Genomic DNA, 19,577 nt, shown 5'->3' on the forward strand with positions numbered 1-19,577 from the left:
GACCAGCTATTGAGTGGGTGTTATTAAATGTTGAGCAGCTATTGAGTGGGTATCATTAAATGTTGACCAGCTATTGAGTGGGTGTTATTAAATGTTGACCAGCTATTGAGTGGGTGTTATTAAATGTTGAGCAGCTATTGAGTGGGTATCATTAAATGTTGACCAGCTATTGAGTGGGTGTTATTAAATGTTGAGCAGCTATTGAGTGGGTATCATTAAATGTTGACCAGCTATTGAGTGGGTGTTATTAAATGTTGACCAGCTATTGAGTGGGTGTTATTAAATGTTGACCAGCTATTGAGTGGGTGTTATTAAATGTTGAGCAGCTATTGAATCAGTGTCATCAGGTGTTAAGCAGCTATTGAACGAGTATCATTGTGTTGATCAGATGTTGAACAGATGTCAGGTGTTGACCAGTTATTGAACATGTGTTATTGTGATGATCAGCCATTGAACAGGTGTCATCAGGTGTTGATCAGCTATTGAACAGGTGTCATCAGGTGTTGATCAGCTGTTGAACAGGTGTCATCAGGTATTGATGAGCTGTTGAACAGGTTTCATAAAATGTTGACCAGCTGTTGAATGGGTTTCATTAAATATTGACGAGCTGTTGAACAGGTGTCATCAAATATTGGCCAGCTGTTGAACAGGTGTTCAGTGATTGTTTGCATGCATTGTTTGCCAGGTGAGGAGCAGCAGCAGTTTGTGGACAGCGTGTTCCAGATGTTGGTGAAGATGTTTGACAGCGCCAAGGTGACGCCTGACGGTCGTGACATGGCCATGGAGCTGGTGATGAAGAACGTCACTTACAAAAAGGGGGCGGGGTGGACGCAGAAGTTTCTGGACTCAGACGGTACGGTTCTGTCTGTTTCTCCCTGTGTTTGTGTCTGACGTTACTCAGATAGATGGATGAGGTTCGACTTGCTCATGGAGCTCACTGCAGTTTCAGTTTTCTCAAGAAGACGTCAGTGCGTTCGGACAATTCCATACGTGCTACGCCACCACATCTGCTAGGCAGATGTCCGACCGGTAGCAGTACCCAGTGCGCCTAGTCAGGCCTTGAGTGCATATATATTTGTGTATCCATCAGAGTGGATTTCTTCCACAGAATTTGCCAGAGGACAACACTTATATTGCCATGGGAATTTGCCAGAGCACAACACTTATATTGCCATGGGAATTTGCCAGAGGACAACACTTATATTGCCATGGAAATTTGCCAGAGGACAACACTTATATTGCCATGGAAATTTGCCAGAAGACAACACTTATATTGCCATGGGAATTTGCCAGAGGACAACACATATATTGCCATGGAAATTTGCCAGAAGACAACACTTATATTGCCATGGGAATTTGCCAGAGGACAACACATATATTGCCATGGAAATTTGCCAGAAGACAACACTTATATTGCCATGGGAATTTGCCAGAGGACAACACATATATTGCCATGGAAATTTGCCAGAGGACAACACATATATTGCCATGGAAATTTGCCAGAAGACAACACTTATATTGCCATGGGAATTTGCCAGAGGACAACACATATATTGCCATGGAAATTTTCCAGAAGACAACACTTATATTGCCATGGGAATTTGCCAGAGGACAACACATATATTGCCATGGAAATTTGCCAGAAGACAACACTTATATTGCCATGGGAATTTGCCAGAGGACAACACATATATTGCCATGGAAATTTGCCAGAAGACAACACTTATATTGCCATGGGAATTTGCCAGAGGACAACACATATATTGCCATGGAAATTTGCCAGAAGACAACACTTATATTGCCATGGGAATTTGCCAGAGGACGACACTTATATTGCCATGGGAATTTGCCAGAGGACGACACTTATATTGCCATGGGAATTTGCCAGAGGACGACACTTATATTGCCATGGGAATTTGCCAGAGGACAACACATATATTGCCATGGGAATTTGCCAGAGGACAACACTTATATTGCCATGGGAATTTGCCAGAGGACAACACTTATATTGCCATGGGAATTTGCCAGAGGACAACACATATATTGCCATGGAAATTTGCCAGAGGACAACACTGTTGCCATGGGAATTTGCCAGAGGACAACACATATATTGTCATGGGAATTTGCCAGAGGACAACACATATATTGTCATGGGAATTTGCCAGAGGACGACACTTATATTGCCATGGGAATTTGCCAGAGGACGACACTTATATTGCCATGGGAATTTGCCAGAGGACGACACTTATATTGCCATGGGAATTTGCCAGATATTGCCATGGGAATTTGCCAGAGGACAACACATATATTGCCATGGGAATTTGCCAGAGGACAACACATATATTGCCATGGGTTCTTTCTCAGTGCACCAAGTGCAAGCCGCAGATGGGACCTCAGTTTATCATTTCATCCAAATGACTTGACTCGTAAGTTCGATTTTTCAGTCAAACCTGGAAGAAAGGGCGAGACCTGGGGTTGAACCCAGACCCTCACAGACGCTGTATTGGCAGATACTGATGGAGAGATATGTGTAATGAGTGACAGATTCATAGAGGAACAAATGCAGGTGAACAATGATTCCTCTAAGCAAGGTAGTCTTGCCAAGCAAGGAAAGAACATATAGTCTGGACAGGTGAAAAATGAGAGAAGTACCTTACAAAGAACCTAAAGAAATGAGGATGGATGAAAAACAAGGGATGGGAGAGCATAGCCGAGTAGTTAAAGCATTGGACTGTCAATCTGAGGGTCCTGGGTTCCAATCTCAGTAGCCACGCCTGGTGGGTACAGAGTGGAGATGTTTCTGATCTTCCAGGTCAACATATGTGCAGACCTGCAAGTGCCTAAACACCCTTCATATGTATCTGCACGTAGAATATCAAGTACACACGTTAAAGATCATGAAATCCATGTCAATGTTGGGTGGGTTACATGGCGGGGTAAATAAAAAAAAATGGTCTTACATGTAAAATGTTTGTATTTTGTATTTCTTTTTATCACAACAGATTTCTCTGTGTGAACTCGGGCTGTTCCCCCCAGGGAGAGCGAGTCGCTACACTACAGCACCACCCTTTTTTTGTATTTTTTCCTGCATGCAGTTTTATTTGTTTTTCCTATCGAAATGGATTTTTCTACAGAATTTTGCCAGGAACAACCGTTTATATGCCGTGGGTTCTTTTATGTGCGCTAAATGCATGCTGCACACGGGACCTTGGTTTATCGTCTCATCTGAATGACTAGCGTCCAGACCACTGCTCAAGGTCTAATGGAGGGGGGAAAATATTGGCGGCTGAGCCGTGATTCGAACCTGCGTACTCAGATTCTCTCGCTTCCTAGGCGGACGCGTTACCTCTAGGCCATCACTCCATGTACATGTTACATGTCTGTATAACTTTGTGTATATGTGCATGACTGAAACCTGATTGAATGATACTCTCTTACAGGAAGTGAATGATGGGTGCCCACTAGCAGCTGTCATTTGGCTCCACCAGGGTAGACAGCCTGTTGTGCAAATGACTTTGTGTTTGTAAAAAGCTTAGAGCATGGTCTTTTAGATAAGTATCCATATCATCATCATCATCATATATATTACACCCTTTAAAAACAGTGCCAAGCGAGTCATCGTTTATGGAGAAGATCATTGTGCATGGAAGTATTCCTGTTTCATGTCCTGGAAGAGATTTGCTGGATGTCACTCTGATGGCAGCCACTGTCTGCCACCGGTTCTTGAGAGAGGGACACCACCACAAGGCATTATGCAAAGAAGCCCATCAGGTGTTCTAAAAGGAGAACATTGGTTCACCTCATTTTCCTTCATGTTAGTTTATTGTCTGTTCCCCATCTTAACAATTTAGACCTGAACACATTCACACATTTTAATTTAAACAAGAGAGGCAAGGCCTTCAAGACTCACTTGTGATAAATTAAGTCCCCTAGCATTAATTACAGAGTGATTTCCCTTTTATACTATCTCCACCAAAACGTTTGCAAAATAAATAAAAATTCCATGCTTAGCAAAAGAAGTTCCTGTCTGAACAGAAAATGATAATAATGACTCCTCTTGTTGTTGTGTCAGAATAAGAGGTCAAAGTGCCAAGTTTAGAGAATACAAAAAATATAAATATAACAGTAAATGCAGTTTGCATATAATTAGGCTTCTTTTTTATTTTTTTGTGCCCATCCCAGAGGTGCAATATTGTTTTAAACAAGATGACTGGAAAAAACTGAATTTTTCCTATTTTTATGCCAAATTTGGTGTCAGCTGACAAAGTGAGTCAAAAAAAAAAAAGAAAAAAAAGTGAAAACACACAAAATGAATGGATGCTTGATGATGGGAGGCAGGTGGTTAGTTACCATACATGGAAAAAAGAGGTTGTGGAGGGGTGAAGCGGAGATGAGGCTTCCACATTAGGATCAGTGGTCATAATAATAATAATAATAATACATAGTTTTTCTATGGCGCGATATCCAGCACCAATGCTGCTCAAAGCATCTTACATCATTGTTGACTATAAACATGCCTTAAAAAACATATCAACCGCTATCATAGTAACAGTCGGTGAAGTGGTAATACCAGTCATGATGGTGTGCACCACAAAGAACTCAGAAACAGCTACGTCATGATGATGATGATGATTGTGATGATGGTAATGTCAGGCATGATGATAGTCGTCATCATCGTCATCGTCATCATTACCATCATCATCAGTCCCTCAGCTTGGGAGTTGTGGGGAGGACATGACAGCTGAAGAGAATACCAATTAATCAAATCAAAATCAATTTAAAACACTTTATTAATTCACCTGGAAATTAACTCATGCAATCACAGGCTCGTTGTAAACACAAACACAATATGATCATGCACACCGTAAAAAGAGATTAAAAACTAATCAAAAAGAATCAGTAGCTGTTGATGGACTAAGAGCCAGTGCAGTCTTGCCTCCTAGTTTGAGAGCCATAGTTCTTCCACAAAAGACCAAGCTGTAAATGACTTCCCCTTAATAATAATGGATACTTATATAGCACACTATCCAGAAATCTGCTCTAGGTGCTTTACAAAAACGCTTTTGTTAACATAAAACATTATATCTATGTTACATACACACACCAAAATGTGACTACACATACATACACACACACACACACACGCACACACACACACACGCTGCATACATACATTTTAACATACATGTGTATCTAACAGCTACCCTAACACATACGCACACATAGGCAGGCACAAACTTACATAAACACATAGCAGTGGAGAGACCTTTACTCACACAGCTCTCACTCTGCTGTTGGCCCAGCTGTAAGCTCATGTCAGTCTCTGGTAGTTATACAAGCTGAGCATTGCCGTGAAACGCCACATCAAGGATGCGCACAGTGAACCAGAAAGATCTTATGCTTTGGAAAAAAGAAAACACACCATAAAACAACAATAACCCATCAGACCGATTCATGTCTGGTTTTTTGCAGCAGCTTTTGAGTGGGCTGCAGACTGATTCATGTATGTATGTGCTTTCTCTCTCTCTCCACTTCCCTCTCTCCCTTTCTCTCTCTCCATATATGTATATATATATTATTTTTCCCCATCAGCTATTGATGGGCTGCTGACGGTGGCTGGCACTCAGAAGCAGTTCAAGACACTGTCGGTGACGGAGATGTCACGCATGCATGCTTCAGTGGTGCTGTCGACTGTGTACGAGGACTGCGTCAGTGACAAACAGCGGGAGACGTTCAAGGAGAAGTGTGCCAGCTTCCTCAAGTTAGTGTTGGTTTCTTGGGTTGGATGTGAGCCGGTGGCTGGTGGGGGGTGGTGCGTTTGTGTTGTTCGTGTGTGTGTCTGTCTGTGTGTTTATGTGTGTGTGTGTGTTTGTATGCATGTGTGTTTGTGTGTGTGTGTGTGTTTGTGTGTTCTTGTGTGTATGTGGTGCATGAGCATCTGTGTGTGTGTTTGAATGTGTTTGTGTGTGAATGCGTGCATGTGCACCTATGTGTGTGTGTGTTTATGTGTGTGTGTTATTTGTGTTTTTTCATCTTTGTGTGCATGTGCATGTTGTAAAGAAGCAACATTAACCATGTAAGACATACACGTATGTAAAAGCATTGTACATTTTTATTTGAAACATAGTAATCAGTATAATAAATCAGTTTGAAAGACATGAAGATTACTATAGCACATATCATACTGCACATTCATTCTGCTCATTTTCATATATTTTCAGTTGTTAGTAATGATGGATTATTTTAGAAAGCAAAGTACAACATGTTACCCATGAACTTTCTAGATTCTCACATGCACACACAGCATGCACACACACACGCATGCACACACACACACATGCACTTCTGCTAGTATTGATTGTATTTGTGATTTGTCATTTTATTTCCAATGTTTTTGTTCTGTGCAGGTATTTGTTTGGAGATGGTGTAGTGGAATCCAAAATCGAGGCCATTGAAATCATCTCCAGTTTGTTGCAGGTAATAGAATAACCACCAGTATACCAATTAGAATAAAAAACACAAAGAAAATCAAAGTTAAAGAGAACAGGTGCTGAATGTGCAAGATAAGATGTATGCATATATGATGAAGGTGTGTGTGAGTGTGTTTGTGTGTGTGTGTGTGTGTGTGTGTGTGTGTGTGTGAGCAAAATGGCTATTGAAGCTGGGAACAGGTGAATTGTTTATTCAATGTTAATGTGTTTTTTGGTACACATGCATGGATGCATGTTTTATTTTCCCGTTTGTGCTCCAGAGTCCCTTTGAAGTTTGCATTGTGTGATCCAGCCATGATCTAGGGCTCTCTTGAAGTGAAAATTGTTTGCACTGGGTTCATATTTTTCCTTTAGATGTGTACTTGGGCTGCATCACCCAGATTGTCACTATTTCTCTGTGTCGGTTTTTACACATGTGCCTGTTTTTAGGTGGCCATTCTCCATTTTTTCATTGATGGGTGTGTGCTGGATGTGTTTGCATATATCCACCGCATTCCACCTAAGGCTGACATAGATTATAGAATCTGAGGCATGTGTTTGATGTTCCACATGTCTGTGGCATTACTGAGTTACAGCATGAGCAGATCTGTGCGTTTCATAGTCCCTGAGTGAACTGAACATTGTACCCTGGGACTTACACCAAAGACCAAAAACAAAGCACCCCAACAATGGAAGAAATTTGACCATAAGTGTGAAGGTTGATAGGGCGTTAAACTCACCACCTCACAAATGCCATATAGTTTTTATCTGTGTCAGGGAGCTAGAAAAGTGGGCACATTACACAAGATCCCAGGTTTAGAACTCTGATGAAAAAACACTTAATACACAATGTGTTTATGTTTCAGGGCTATAGTGAGCAAAGCATCAGATGCAGATGGGGCATATTCATGTGTCAGGACCTGTGTGAATTGAGATTTCATGTTGCACAACCTTAGTCAGCTTTACACATGAAACATCTGTCTAGATATCGCATGCAGTGCACACTACAGGGGCTATTACATGCAGTGTATCCATATGTCTGGGCCCTGCTAAGGGTAGCATTACGTGCTGCATGTCCATATGTTGGGGCCCCAAGAAAGAAGCATTACATGCTTTGTATCCATTTTATCGGGGCCCCATTGGAGGGGGCATTACTTGCAGTGTGTCTGTATGTCAGGGACCTTTAGAAGGGAGCATTATGTGCAGTTTGTCTCGCCCCCGTTCAAAAGAGCATTATGTGTATTGTGTCCATATTTCAGGGTTGCAATGTAGTGAGCCTTGGTTATAAACCCCACCACCCCCACCCCCACACTCCTTTAAAAAAAAATTTTTTTAGAGTGGGCCATATCCATGTTCCAGGGCCCCATTGACAGCAGCGTTACATGCTGCAGCATGTCCATGTTTCAGGGTGTGTATTATGTCCATGTTCCAGGGCCCCATTGAAGGGAGCATCACGTGCTGCAGCATGTCCATGTTTCTAAGTGTGTATTATGTCCATGTTCCAGGGCCGTATTGAAGGGAGCATCACATACTGCAGCATGTCCATGTTTCTAAGTGTGTATTATGTCCATGTTCCAGGGCCGTATTGAAGGGTGCATCACATACTGCAGCATGTCCATGTTTCTAAGTGTGTATTATGCCCATGTTCCAGGGCCCTATTGAAGGGAGCATCACATACTGCAGCATGTCCATGTTTCAAGGTGTGTATTTTGTCCTTGTTCCAGGGCCCCAGTGAAGAAAGCATCATGTGCTGCAGCATGTCCATGTTTCAGGGTGTGTACTTTGTCCATTTTCCAGGGCCCCAGTGAAGGGAGCATCACGTGCTGCAGCATGTCCATGTTTCTTGGTGTGCATTATGTCCATGTTCCAGGGCCCTGTTGAAGGGAGCATCACGTGCTGCAGCATGTCCATGTTTCTTGGTGTGCATTATGTCCATGTTCCAGGGCCCCATTGAAGGGAGCATCACGTGCTGCAGCATGTCCATGTTTCTTGGTGTGCATTATGTCCATGTTCCAGGGCCCTGTTGAAGGGAGCATCACGTGTTACAGCATGTCCATGTTTCTTGGTGCGCATTATGTCCATGTTCCAGGGCCCTGTTGAAGGGACCATCACATACTGTAGCATGTCCATGTTTCTAAGTGTGTGTTATGTCCATGTGCCAGGGCCCCTACGAAGTGGGAAGCATGCTGCTGGGTATTGAGGGCGTGGTGCAGATCATGTTCACGCTGGCAGCCAGTGACAACACCCACTTTCAGGTGAGACGTTTGTCCCTGGAGCATCAATGGCTGGGCAGTGCAGGTGTACAGTGACTTTGATTCAAATTGTGTGTGTCTGTGTGCTTGCTTGTGTTTGTGTGTATGTGGGTGGGTGTCTTTGTCTGTGTGCTTGCTTGTGTTTGTGTGTATGTGGGTGGGTGTCTTTGTGTGCTTGCTTGTGTATGTGCCTTTGTGTATATGGATGTGCGTCTGTTTCTTTGTGCTTATGCGTGTGTGGGTCTGTGTGCTTACATGTGTATGTGTCTTTGTGTATGTGGATGTGTGTCTGTGTTTTTGTGCTTGCTTATGTTTGTGTGGGTCTGTGTCTGTGTGCATGCTTGTGTATGTGTCTGTGGGTTTGTTTGTGTTAGAGTGTGTATGATTGTGTGTGTGTTTTAAGGTTGTTTGGTTCTTTTTTCATCTCCTGCCTGATCACAGAAGGTGTTTGTGTGTTCCTGTGTTCATGTATTAGCATACTTCTTCTTTGTTGGTGGACTGTGCATTTCACGTTCACTCATATACACAAATGGGCTTTTACAAGTATGACCATTTTAGCTCCAGCATGTAGACAGTCATACTTCATTTTTATGGGGATACATGCTGGGTATGTTCTTGTTTCCATAACCAGCCGAACGTTGACATGAATTACAGGATCTTTGATGAGTGTATTTGATATTCTGCATGCATATGCACATGAAGGGGGTTCAGACACTAGCAGGTCTGCGCAACTGTGGACTTTGGAGATAAAAAAAAGTCTCCACCCTTTACCCACCAGGTGCCATGAGCCGGATTTGTATCCTGGATCCTCAGATTGAAAGTCCATCACTTTAACCTCTCAGCTGTAGCACCCATCATTTGAGCATAATAATAATAATGGATACTTATATAGCACACTATCCAGAAATCTGCTCTAGGTGCTTTACAAAAACGCTTTCGTTAACATAAAACATTACATCAGTGTTACATACACACACACCAAAATGTGACTACACACACACACACACACACACACACACACACTGCATACATACATTTTAACATACATGTTATCTAACAGCTACCCTAACACATATGCACACATAGGCAGGCATACTCTCCTACGTGTGGGTGCTGTCCACATGATGCACACAGTTACGGAAACACTTTGCTGCAACATATTCACACTGAACAGCAGGCAGGTTGTTTGGTGTGCAGCGTGTAGCGGTGGAAGCCATCGTTCACTCAGCATCCAAGAAAGACCGCTGCGTGGGAATCCTGAAGGACGCCATCCCCATCCTGAAGAACCTGTACAAGTCCAGTGAGGAGAGCATCCAAGTGCGCGCCCTGGTGGTAAGCGAAGCTGTGCCGTCCTCTCTCCTCTCCCTTGATTCCTGTTTTGTGTGCCTCTGTGTTGCTGTGCATTACCGACCTGCCTTGGAAGTTCATTTTCTGGGTTTCTGGATGGATGACAGTTGATTCTGATGATTTTCTGTTGTTGATTTCTGATGGTCTGTGAAGGCCTAGGAAGCGAGTGAATCTGAGCGCACTGGTTTGAATCACGGCTCAGCCGCCGATATTTTCTCCCCCTCCACTAGACCTTCAGTGGTGGTCTGGGCGCTAGTCATTCGGATGAGACAATAAACCAAGGTCCCTTGTGCAGTATGCACTTAGCGCACGTAAAAGAACCCACGGCAACCAAAGGGTTGTTCCTGGCAAAATTCTGCAGAAAAATTCCACTTCAATAGGAAAAACAAATAAAACTGCATGCAGGAAAAAATACAAAAAAAAAAGGGTGGCGCTGTAGTATAGCAATGCGCTCTCCCTGGGGAGAGCAGCCCAAATTTCACACAGAGAAATCTGTTATGATAAAAAGAAATACAAATACAAATATTATTCTGTGCTCATGAGCTACAAGTCGTATGTTCACTTGCAACTGTGAGTGCCTTTTATGTGTATGACCATTTTTACCCAGCCTTTCAGGTGGTGGTTTCAGGGATGTGCATGTTGGGTTTGTTCATGAGTTCAGAACCCACCACATGGTGATGGGATCTTTAATATGCTTATTTTATCTTCTGCATGTGTGAACACGTAAATGAAATAAAGACACCATGTTGACTCGTGAGATCAGAAAAAAAAGAGAAAAACATTCTCCACCCATAACCCACCAGGCATTGCTACCGGGTTTCGAACACAAGACCCTCAGATTGAAAGCCCTGCAGCTCTAACCACTTGACTGTTGTACCTGTCTGTGACAAGTGTGATCACTGTTTCTCTTTCTGATCTGAGATGATAATTATGACATTTGTTTGTGATAAGAAAAGAAATAAAAACTACAGGTGGTTTTTTTTCATCATTCTATTTTCAGGGCTTGTGCAAGCTGGGAAGCTTCGCCGGTGGGGATGCCAGCGAACATCCGATGGCGGACGGTTCTACGCTGAAACTGTCCAGGATTTGTCGCAAGTGAGTACATCCGGTCACCGATACTTCACAAATGAACCATTCCTCACCCCGATTGATTGTATCATTTGGAGATCTCCTTACTGATGGTGAATTCAGTGTCATACACTGTACTATGTCAAACTGGTGCCGGTTAGACCTGTAGGTTTGCTCTGATGGCCAGATTTCGTGTTAACGCATAACTAAGATGCCTTCGTCAGGCCGGTTGTCTGCTTGCCAGGTGCTTCCCTCCAGCACTGAATAGTCATTCCTTTGGGCATCCATGGACTGGACAAGCCCACCAGGTTTTTGCTTTGTCTCACTTCAAGCTTTTAGCATCAACTGTACGGCTCTTGCTACTCTGCAGCTTTGATTTGACCTCTTCTGCGTCACTGCTGTCGTTTGATTTGATTTCTCTGGTTGTTTGACTTTGAATCTGTTCCCTTTCTTCCTGCTTGCTGGGCCTGATGTTTGATTTGATCTCTCTAGCTGTTTGGCTTTGAATGATGTTCCCTTTTTTTTCTTTTTCTTTCTCTGCCCTGATTACCTCCCTTCCCTTTATCTTTAGGGCAGGATGTGTGTGTTTTGACATGCGCTGGTCGTGCTACCTGCCCTTTTCTGTCCCAGGCTGGAGGCCAGTTTCCTGCTGTGAGAAATGGGAAGGAAGGTCACGGGGCTGGGTTACAGGAGCGTTCTGGACAGCGTTGAGTTTACCCAGCGTTAAGAATTGTCTGTGGAATCAGCATAGACTTTGGGACAGTTCTTATCTTTAAGCAAACTTAGTGCTGCAAAATATCAGTGGAATCAGCGTAGACTTATCACTAAGCAAAGTCAGTGCTCTAAATTGTCTGTGGAATTAGCACAGACTTAGGGACAGTTCTAATTGCCAAGCAAAGTTAGTGCTGCAAAATATCTGTGGAATTAGCACAGACTTAGGGACAGTTCTTATTGCTAAGCAAAGTTAGTGCTCCAAATTGTCTGTGGAATTAGCGTAGACTTAGGGACAGTTCTTATCGCTAAGCAAAGTTAGTGCTCCAAAGTGTCTGTGGAATTTGCGTAGACTTGAGGACAGTTCTTATTGCTAAGTAAACATAGTGGTGAAAATTGTCTGTGGAATTTGCGTAGACTTTGGGACAGTTCTTACTGCTAAGCCAACTTAGTGCTGCAAAATGTCTGTGGAATTAGCGTAGACTTAGGGACAGTTCTTTTCGCTAAGCAAACATAGTGCTACAAATTGTCTGTGGAGTTAGTGTAGACTTAGGGACAGTTCTTATCACAAAGCAAACATAGCGCTGGAACTATCGCTCATGTACTCCAGCCTAGGTCTGTGTGAGCCGTCAAGCAACATGCGTCCTGCTTATTGTTGAAGTTCTGACAGTGCAGTTAAGCCCTATACTGCACTTTTGACATACAGACACAGTGTGTGTGTGTGTGTGTGTGTGTGTGTGTGTGTGTGTGTGTGTGTGATGTGGTGTGTGTGTGATGTGGTGTGTGTATGTGTACTGTGCTGTGATGTGTGTGTATGTGTACGTGATGTGGTGTGTGTTTGTGTGTGCATATCTGTGTGTGTGTATCTCTGTGTGTGTTGTCTGTGTATGTGTGCTGTGCTGTAATGTGTGTGTGTGTGTGTGTGTCTTGATGTTTGTATGTGTGTGTTGCGTGTGTGTGCTGTGCTGTAATGTGTGTGTTGTGTGTATGTGTGCTGTGGTGTAACGTGTGTGTGTGTCTTTATGTCTGTATATGTGTGTTCTGTGTATGTGTGCTGTGGTGTAATGTGTGTATGTGTGTCTTTATGTCTGTATGTGTGTGTTATGTGTATGTGTGCTGTGCTGTAATGTGTGCGTGTCTTTGTTGCCAGGTTCCTGGTGAACACGAACAAGGACAGTGACCTAGGCAAGTGGGCGACTGAGGGCCTGGCCTATTTGACCCTGGATGCCGAAGTGAAGGAGGAACTGGCCGCTGACACTTCGGCCCTCAAGGTCATCTTTGATCTGGCCAAGGTGGGTGGTGGTGGTGGTGAAAGGCAGAGAATGTGGGCGTGCAGGGCTAGAGAAAGAGAGAATTTGTGTGCATGCACGTCTTGGTTGTTGTTTTTTGTGTGTGTGTGAGAGAGAGAATTTGTTTGTGTTTGTGTGTGTGTAAGAGAGATTTTTTGTGTGTATGTGTTTGTGTGCGCATATGTGTGTGTGTGAGAGAAAGAGTATTTGTGCATGCGTGTGTGTGTGTATGTGACAGAGAGAGAGAGAGAGACTTTGTGTGTGTTTGTTGTGTGTGTGTGCGTATGTGCTTGTTGCGTGTGTGTTTGTTTGTCGTGTTGTGAGTTGGTTTTTTATGTTTTTTTTTTTTTTGTTTTTATATGTGTGTGTGTAAGTTTATTGTTGTGTGTGCGTTTGAATGTGTACATTGCATGTATGTGAGAGTATATGTGTGTGTATGTGTGTGCGTGCATGTGCAATGAGTTTCTTCTGAAAGAACTGCATTTCAGACAATGAAAGAATTGTGCTTCAGATGTGTTGAAGGATGGTGTGTGGTTCAGAGCACTGAATGGAACATGGGAACTATTATAGATGCTGGGTGTCGTGTGTGTATGACTTTTGAGAATGGTGTGTGTCTCATTCAGAACTCCGAGCGGAACATGACGTATGCCTGTGTGACGGTGTTGGTGAACCTGACCAACAGCTACGACAAGCAGGAGATGATGCCGGAAATGGTGGAGCTGGCCAAGTTTGCCAAGCAGCACATTCCAGAGGAGCACGAGAAGGTGGGCCACACACCTCGCAAAGGCAGAGGGCTCACACTCCCATGTCCAGTTTGGTGTCATAGTCTGTGCAGTGTGTAGACCATGTCTTAAAAACAACAGCTTTAGTTAAAGGTTTGGTTTCAGTTTCACGGAGGTGTAAAGTATGAGGAACGATCCGTGCACGCTACACCACATCTGCTAAAAAAAAAAAAAAAAGAAGAAGAAGATTGATTGATAATTCTTTATTTTCATGGATAACAGATAAGCAATTGTGTGATATTTTTTCATTCAGTTCCAGCCCAAAATAGGGTCTATACTACATGATAATACAAGGTAATACCAAAAGCATTCAAATGGAAAACACCCTCTGTATCCTACCCCCCCACACACACTCTCCCCACACATGTGCTGGAAAATGCATTTACACACAACATTGACAGAATGCATAAGACATTTAACCCCTAGGCTGCCTATATGACTAGATAACTCGTCAGCACAAGCATGTACGCTTCACTGCCACAATGACGAGATAACTCATCATCAGAATATTCTGACTTTTCCCTGGTTTGCATTGAGTTTGTTGACAAAAATACTGGTAGCTTTAGCTTGGGGAATCTTTCTAGATTGTATTCATTGCTAGAAACCCCATCTACGTCATGAAGCAGTACTTTATTTGAACGTTTTGGTTGGATTACTGCCGCTGGGTTTACCTGGCTCCTCTCCTTGCTCGCTCAGCAAAATGTCGGACCCCTTGCTCAAGACATGTGATCATGGTTGCACGAAATCAACCAAGATTGCTTTCTTTAGCTGACGCTCAGAAAGAATTGAAGTGTAAATTCAAAGAAGAAGACAGTGATGAACTTTTGTAGGAGTGATATGATAGAAGATAAAGGGAGCAATGAAGAGACTGGCCAAGATACAACTGTCAGTGAGTGATGCTGACTTTACAGCTGTAGCAGACAACAGAAAGTGACAAATTTTTAGCGGGACACAGTGTGAGCGATTTTCTTGGCACTCAGCCAGCGCGATCTGATGAGAACTGGATGAAGTGACTGTGTGAGAGAGGGGTGAAGAGGAGGGGGATGAGGACCGAGGGGGCGTGGCCCCACATCCATATTATCACTTGGAGAGGTCACAATGCATTGTGTATCTGTCTCATTTTTTTTTATTGTGGTTGTTCTAGTATGATTTGTGTGTGCAGGTATTACCCATTTGTCCAGAAATCTGATATTTTAGTGCAAATTACCTGACTACTGTTTGTAACGAACAAGTTGAAAATGTGACAAAAAACAAAACACTGATTTTAAAACAACAGCATGTCACTGAAAATATATAAAATGCGAAAACATCGTGTGTGTTGTATTCTTTATTCATATACCTTTCAGAAAATGTAACTTTCTCCAATAACAAAGAGCACAGAATTTTTTGAAAATATATACCCGTCTTTTGTGAAAAAAAACCCTGGCAAACAGATTTCATTTAAATCTTATTTTCCTGCAGCGAAAGGGTTAAAAAGTTAAACATGCAATAGAAAAACAAATTCTGTCAAGTATGAGTTAAACGTAATATTTGTGATAGAAAGATTGACTGACTGACATACTGAGTGAGACAGAGAGAGAGAGAAAGAGAGAGCGTACAGGTGTAGAGAGGTCTTGTGAGTATGTTAAATACAAATCAAAGAAACACAATACATTGTACCAGAACCAGAGAAAAGATGATCAATAAACATAATGAAATATGTAAATTCCCTGGTTAAGGGAGAGTGCTTTATATATATATATATATATATATATATATATATATATATATATATATATATATATATATATATACAAAACTCTGGCACTAAATGGGTTAATGTGGGTTTTTGATGTTCTGCGTGAGAATGCACACAAAGTTGGTTCAGAAACTAGCAGGTTTATACATATGTTGACCCTCTCAGCTCTCATGAATTCCTGATTTAATTATTATATATATTTCTGTACTGTCTTGATTATTATCATGTGTTTTTGTTGTGTTTTTTTGTGTGTTTTTTTCTTTTCGTTTTTTTTTTTTTTTGTCTTTTTACAAGCTGTTGTTCATTGTCTCCTCTTTTTTTTTTTAACAGGATAAGCACGACTTTGTCGTCAAGCGCATTCAGACTTTGGCGAAGGCGGGCGTGACCAACGCTCTGGTGAGCCTGAGCAGCACAGAGTCGAAGAACAGCCGAGAGCTGCTGTGTCGTGTGTACCTGGCTCTGGCCACTGAGGAGTCTCTGAGAGGACTGCTGGTTCAGCAAGGCGCTGTGAAGGTCTGCCTCTTTTTGTCTGTGTGTGTGTGTGTGTGTGTTGCAGGGGTCGGGGGGGGGGGGGGGGGGGGAGGGTAGGTGTGAATAAGATAGAACTGAAGCCGCTCTGATCCACTCTGTTTATGCATACCCAGATTCAGACACTCGACTGTTGGCCACCATTCTTTCTCTGTCTCTGGACCTTGCAATTGGAATGAACTTCCTCTTTCGCTTCGTCAAGTCTCCACACTCAGCTCTTTCAAGTCTGGCCTTAAAACCCACCTCTTCCCAAAATAGCCTCCCTTCCCTGCCTCTTCCTTGTCTTCAGTTTCTCCAGTTTTAGAGTTATGCATGCGTGTGAATGGCTGGTGTGAAAGCGCTTTGATTTGTCTCTGCACAAGATTCAGCGCTGTATGAATACCATTATGATGATTATTATTTATTATTATTATCATTATAAAACCTTAATGTTTATAAGACACAATAAAACATAAACATGAGCAAACTAAGAAAAGAAACATAAAAAAAATTTCACCAGCCTTGGCTGTAATTCTTTTGTGTGTGGGCGTGTGTGTGGGTTCAAGCGTTTGTGTGTGGGAAGAGGGACTTGGTTGGGAGGTGTTATGTGTGTGTGTTGTGAGGGAGTTGGTAGGTGGGTGGGTGGGTGGGTTGGAGTGTGTATATGTGGGTGGATGGTGGGTGTTTGTGTGTGTGTGTATGCGTGTGAGTGTGACAGTGTCTGTCTGTGTGTGTGCGCATGTGTGTGTGTGTGTGTGTGAAAGTGACTGCTTGTGTGTGTGTGTGTATGTGTACATGCATGCATGTTTATGTGTAATGTGTATATGCATGCATGTGTGAGTATGTGTGTGTGTGTGTGAAAGTGCATGCATATGTATGTGTGTGTGTATGCAAGCATGTCTGTGTATGTCTATGTGTGTGTGTGTTTGTGCTCAGACATTTGTACATGTGTATGTGTGCGCATGCATGTCTGTGTTGTGTCTGTGTGTGTATATGCATGCATGTCTGTGTATGTCTTAAGTGTGTGTGTTTGTTCTCAGACATATGTATGCATGTGAGTGCGCATGCATGTCTATGTGTATGTCACTGTGTGTGTGTGTGCTCATGCAAATGTATGTGTGTGTGTGTGTGTGTGTGTGTGTGTGTGTGTATGCATGCATGTCTATGTATGTCACTCTGTGTGTGTGTGTGTGTGTGTGTGTGTGTGTGTGTGTGTGTGTGTGTGTGTGTGCTCATGCAAATGTGTGTGTGTATATATATGCATGCATGTCTATGCATGTCATCATGTGTGTGTGTGTGTGTGTGTGTGTGTGTGTGTGCAGTCATTGCTGCAGCTGACGGAGAACAACACAGAGGTGGGGTCGGTCTTGGCCGCCCACGGTCTGGCCAAGATAGCTATCACCCTGGACCCCTCCACCGCCTTCCCTGGACAGAGGGTTCGATCCTCTCTCTGTCTCACTGTTTCCCTCATAGTCGTCTTGGTGATCATAGTGCTCACTTTTACCCAAGATTATTTTAGTCTACCTCTTACTGATAATGGTGATGATGATCATAATGGCAGTAATGATAATGATGATAGTAGTAATGATGATGATAATGATGGTAATGTAATGACAAGAATGATGATGATAATGATGATGATGATGTTGATAATGACAGTAATGATGTTAGTAGTAATTATAATGATGATGATAATAACAATGGTAATGTAATGCTGATAATGATAGTTAAAACAATGATGATAATGATGATAATTAAGAAATTATAATGACATGTAATGATAATGATGAATACAACAAGGAGAAAAAGAATAGTAGTAGTAGTGGTAGTTGTAATAGTTGCGTTAGTTGCTGTAGACGCAGTGATATAAAGAAGAAAAATTTGTACTCATATGGTAGAAACTCCCTGTACATTTAGCTTTAAGTGGTACTAGAGAAACAATACACATACAAGTTGCACATATTGGCATGCAACAGCAGGTAGAATATATGAGTTTGGGGGTGGGTGAGGGGGGAGGAGAATGTATTTATAGATATATAGATGTGGATATGAATATATAGGTACACCCATACATATATATATATATATATGTGACAGTCAGTCGTGTCCAACTGTGACCATCAGAACAGCAGAGGAGGCAACTGCTGTTCCGACTATTTGGGCTATAATTTGATTATAGTGGAGAGTGTCTTGCCCAAGTACATCCCCACTCTCTCGGCCAAGAGGGTTTTAGGACAGTCGGCGTTGGGATGGTTCCCAAAGGCCAACTAGCCCACAAGGCTGCAGCACTAAGAGCCAGTGTAATTTTGCCTTCTAGTTTGAGAGTCATAGTCCTTCACAAAAGACTAAGCTGTAAATGGTTTCCCATTGACTGGAGAAACCATTTATAATACAGCTCTCACTTTGCTGTTGGCCCAAATGTAAACTTATGTCAGTCTGTGATATAAGCCGAGTGTTGGGCCTAACCCATACATACATACACATGGATAGTAATGCATGTTGCTGGAATGAATGCTGAATCAAAACAGATTAGAATATGTCCCACCCACAGAAACCCACACACATACAAGCATGTGTGCACATGCACGCACACACACACACACACGCAAACACACACACACTTGGACCCCCCCCCTCCCCCTGCCCCCCACCTCTACGCACATACATAGTCAATGTCCATGCAGTGCAAAAGGCCGGTGACACACTGGAATGACTGACAGGACCGACTCACCTGTGCAGGTGTACGAAGTGGTGCGTCCCCTCATCTCCCTGCTGCACACGGAGCGCACAGGGCTGCAGAACTTTGAGGCGCTGCTGTCCCTCACCAACCTCTCCTCCCTCAGTGAGAGCGTCAGGTGCTGTGCTGTTTGTCGGGCAGGGTGTTGGGTGTGTGGTGGTGGTGTGGTGTTTGTTGGGCGGGGTTTGGGGTGTGTGGTGGTGGTGTGGTGTTTGTGGGGCAGGGTGTTGGGGTGTGTGGTGTGGTGTTGTGTTTTTTTGTGGGGCGGGGTTTTGGGGTGTGTGGTGTGGCGCTGTGTTTTTTTGTTGGGCGGGGTGTTGGGGTGTGTGGTGTTTGTGGGGCAGGGTGTTGGTGTGTGTGGTGTGGTGTGGTGTTTGTGGGGCAGGGTGTTGGGGTGTGTGGTGGTGGTGTGGTGTTTGTGGGGCAGGGTGTTGGTGTGTGTGGTGTTTGTGGGGCAGGGTGTTGGGGTGTGTGGTGTTTGTGGGGCAGGGTGTTGGGGTGTGTGGTGTGATGTGGTGTTTGTGGGGCAGGGTGTTGGGGTGTGTGGTGGTGGTGTGGTGTGGTGTTTGTGGGGCAGGGTGTTGGGGTGTGTGGTGTTTGTGGGGCAGGGTGTTGGGGTGTGTGGTGTGATGTGGTGTTTGTGGGGCAGGGTGTTGGGGTGTGTGGTGTGATGTGG

The 19,577-nt window shown here is 43.2% G+C and overlaps 1 protein-coding gene across 2 annotated transcripts in view; it reads left to right on the plus strand.

The window, feature by feature from the left end:
* The window catches only part of LOC143291212 (protein unc-45 homolog B-like), a 41,426-nt gene that overhangs the window by 12,126 nt on the left and 9,723 nt on the right, over window positions 1-19,577 (plus strand). For both annotated transcript variants that reach the window (XM_076600968.1, XM_076600969.1), the window contains exons 7-17: window positions 686-853; window positions 5,593-5,761; window positions 6,408-6,477; window positions 8,633-8,725; window positions 9,920-10,054; window positions 11,070-11,164; window positions 12,999-13,140; window positions 13,761-13,901; window positions 15,988-16,170; window positions 17,487-17,600; window positions 18,904-19,019. In XM_076600968.1, the coding sequence (XP_076457083.1) occupies window positions 686-853; window positions 5,593-5,761; window positions 6,408-6,477; window positions 8,633-8,725; window positions 9,920-10,054; window positions 11,070-11,164; window positions 12,999-13,140; window positions 13,761-13,901; window positions 15,988-16,170; window positions 17,487-17,600; window positions 18,904-19,019 (1,426 nt within the window). The remainder of the gene's footprint in view (window positions 1-685; window positions 854-5,592; window positions 5,762-6,407; window positions 6,478-8,632; window positions 8,726-9,919; window positions 10,055-11,069; window positions 11,165-12,998; window positions 13,141-13,760; window positions 13,902-15,987; window positions 16,171-17,486; window positions 17,601-18,903; window positions 19,020-19,577) is intronic.

Source organism: Babylonia areolata, chromosome 16, assembly GCF_041734735.1.
Source record: "Babylonia areolata isolate BAREFJ2019XMU chromosome 16, ASM4173473v1, whole genome shotgun sequence".
Taxonomy (NCBI): Eukaryota; Metazoa; Mollusca; class Gastropoda; order Neogastropoda; family Buccinidae; genus Babylonia; species Babylonia areolata.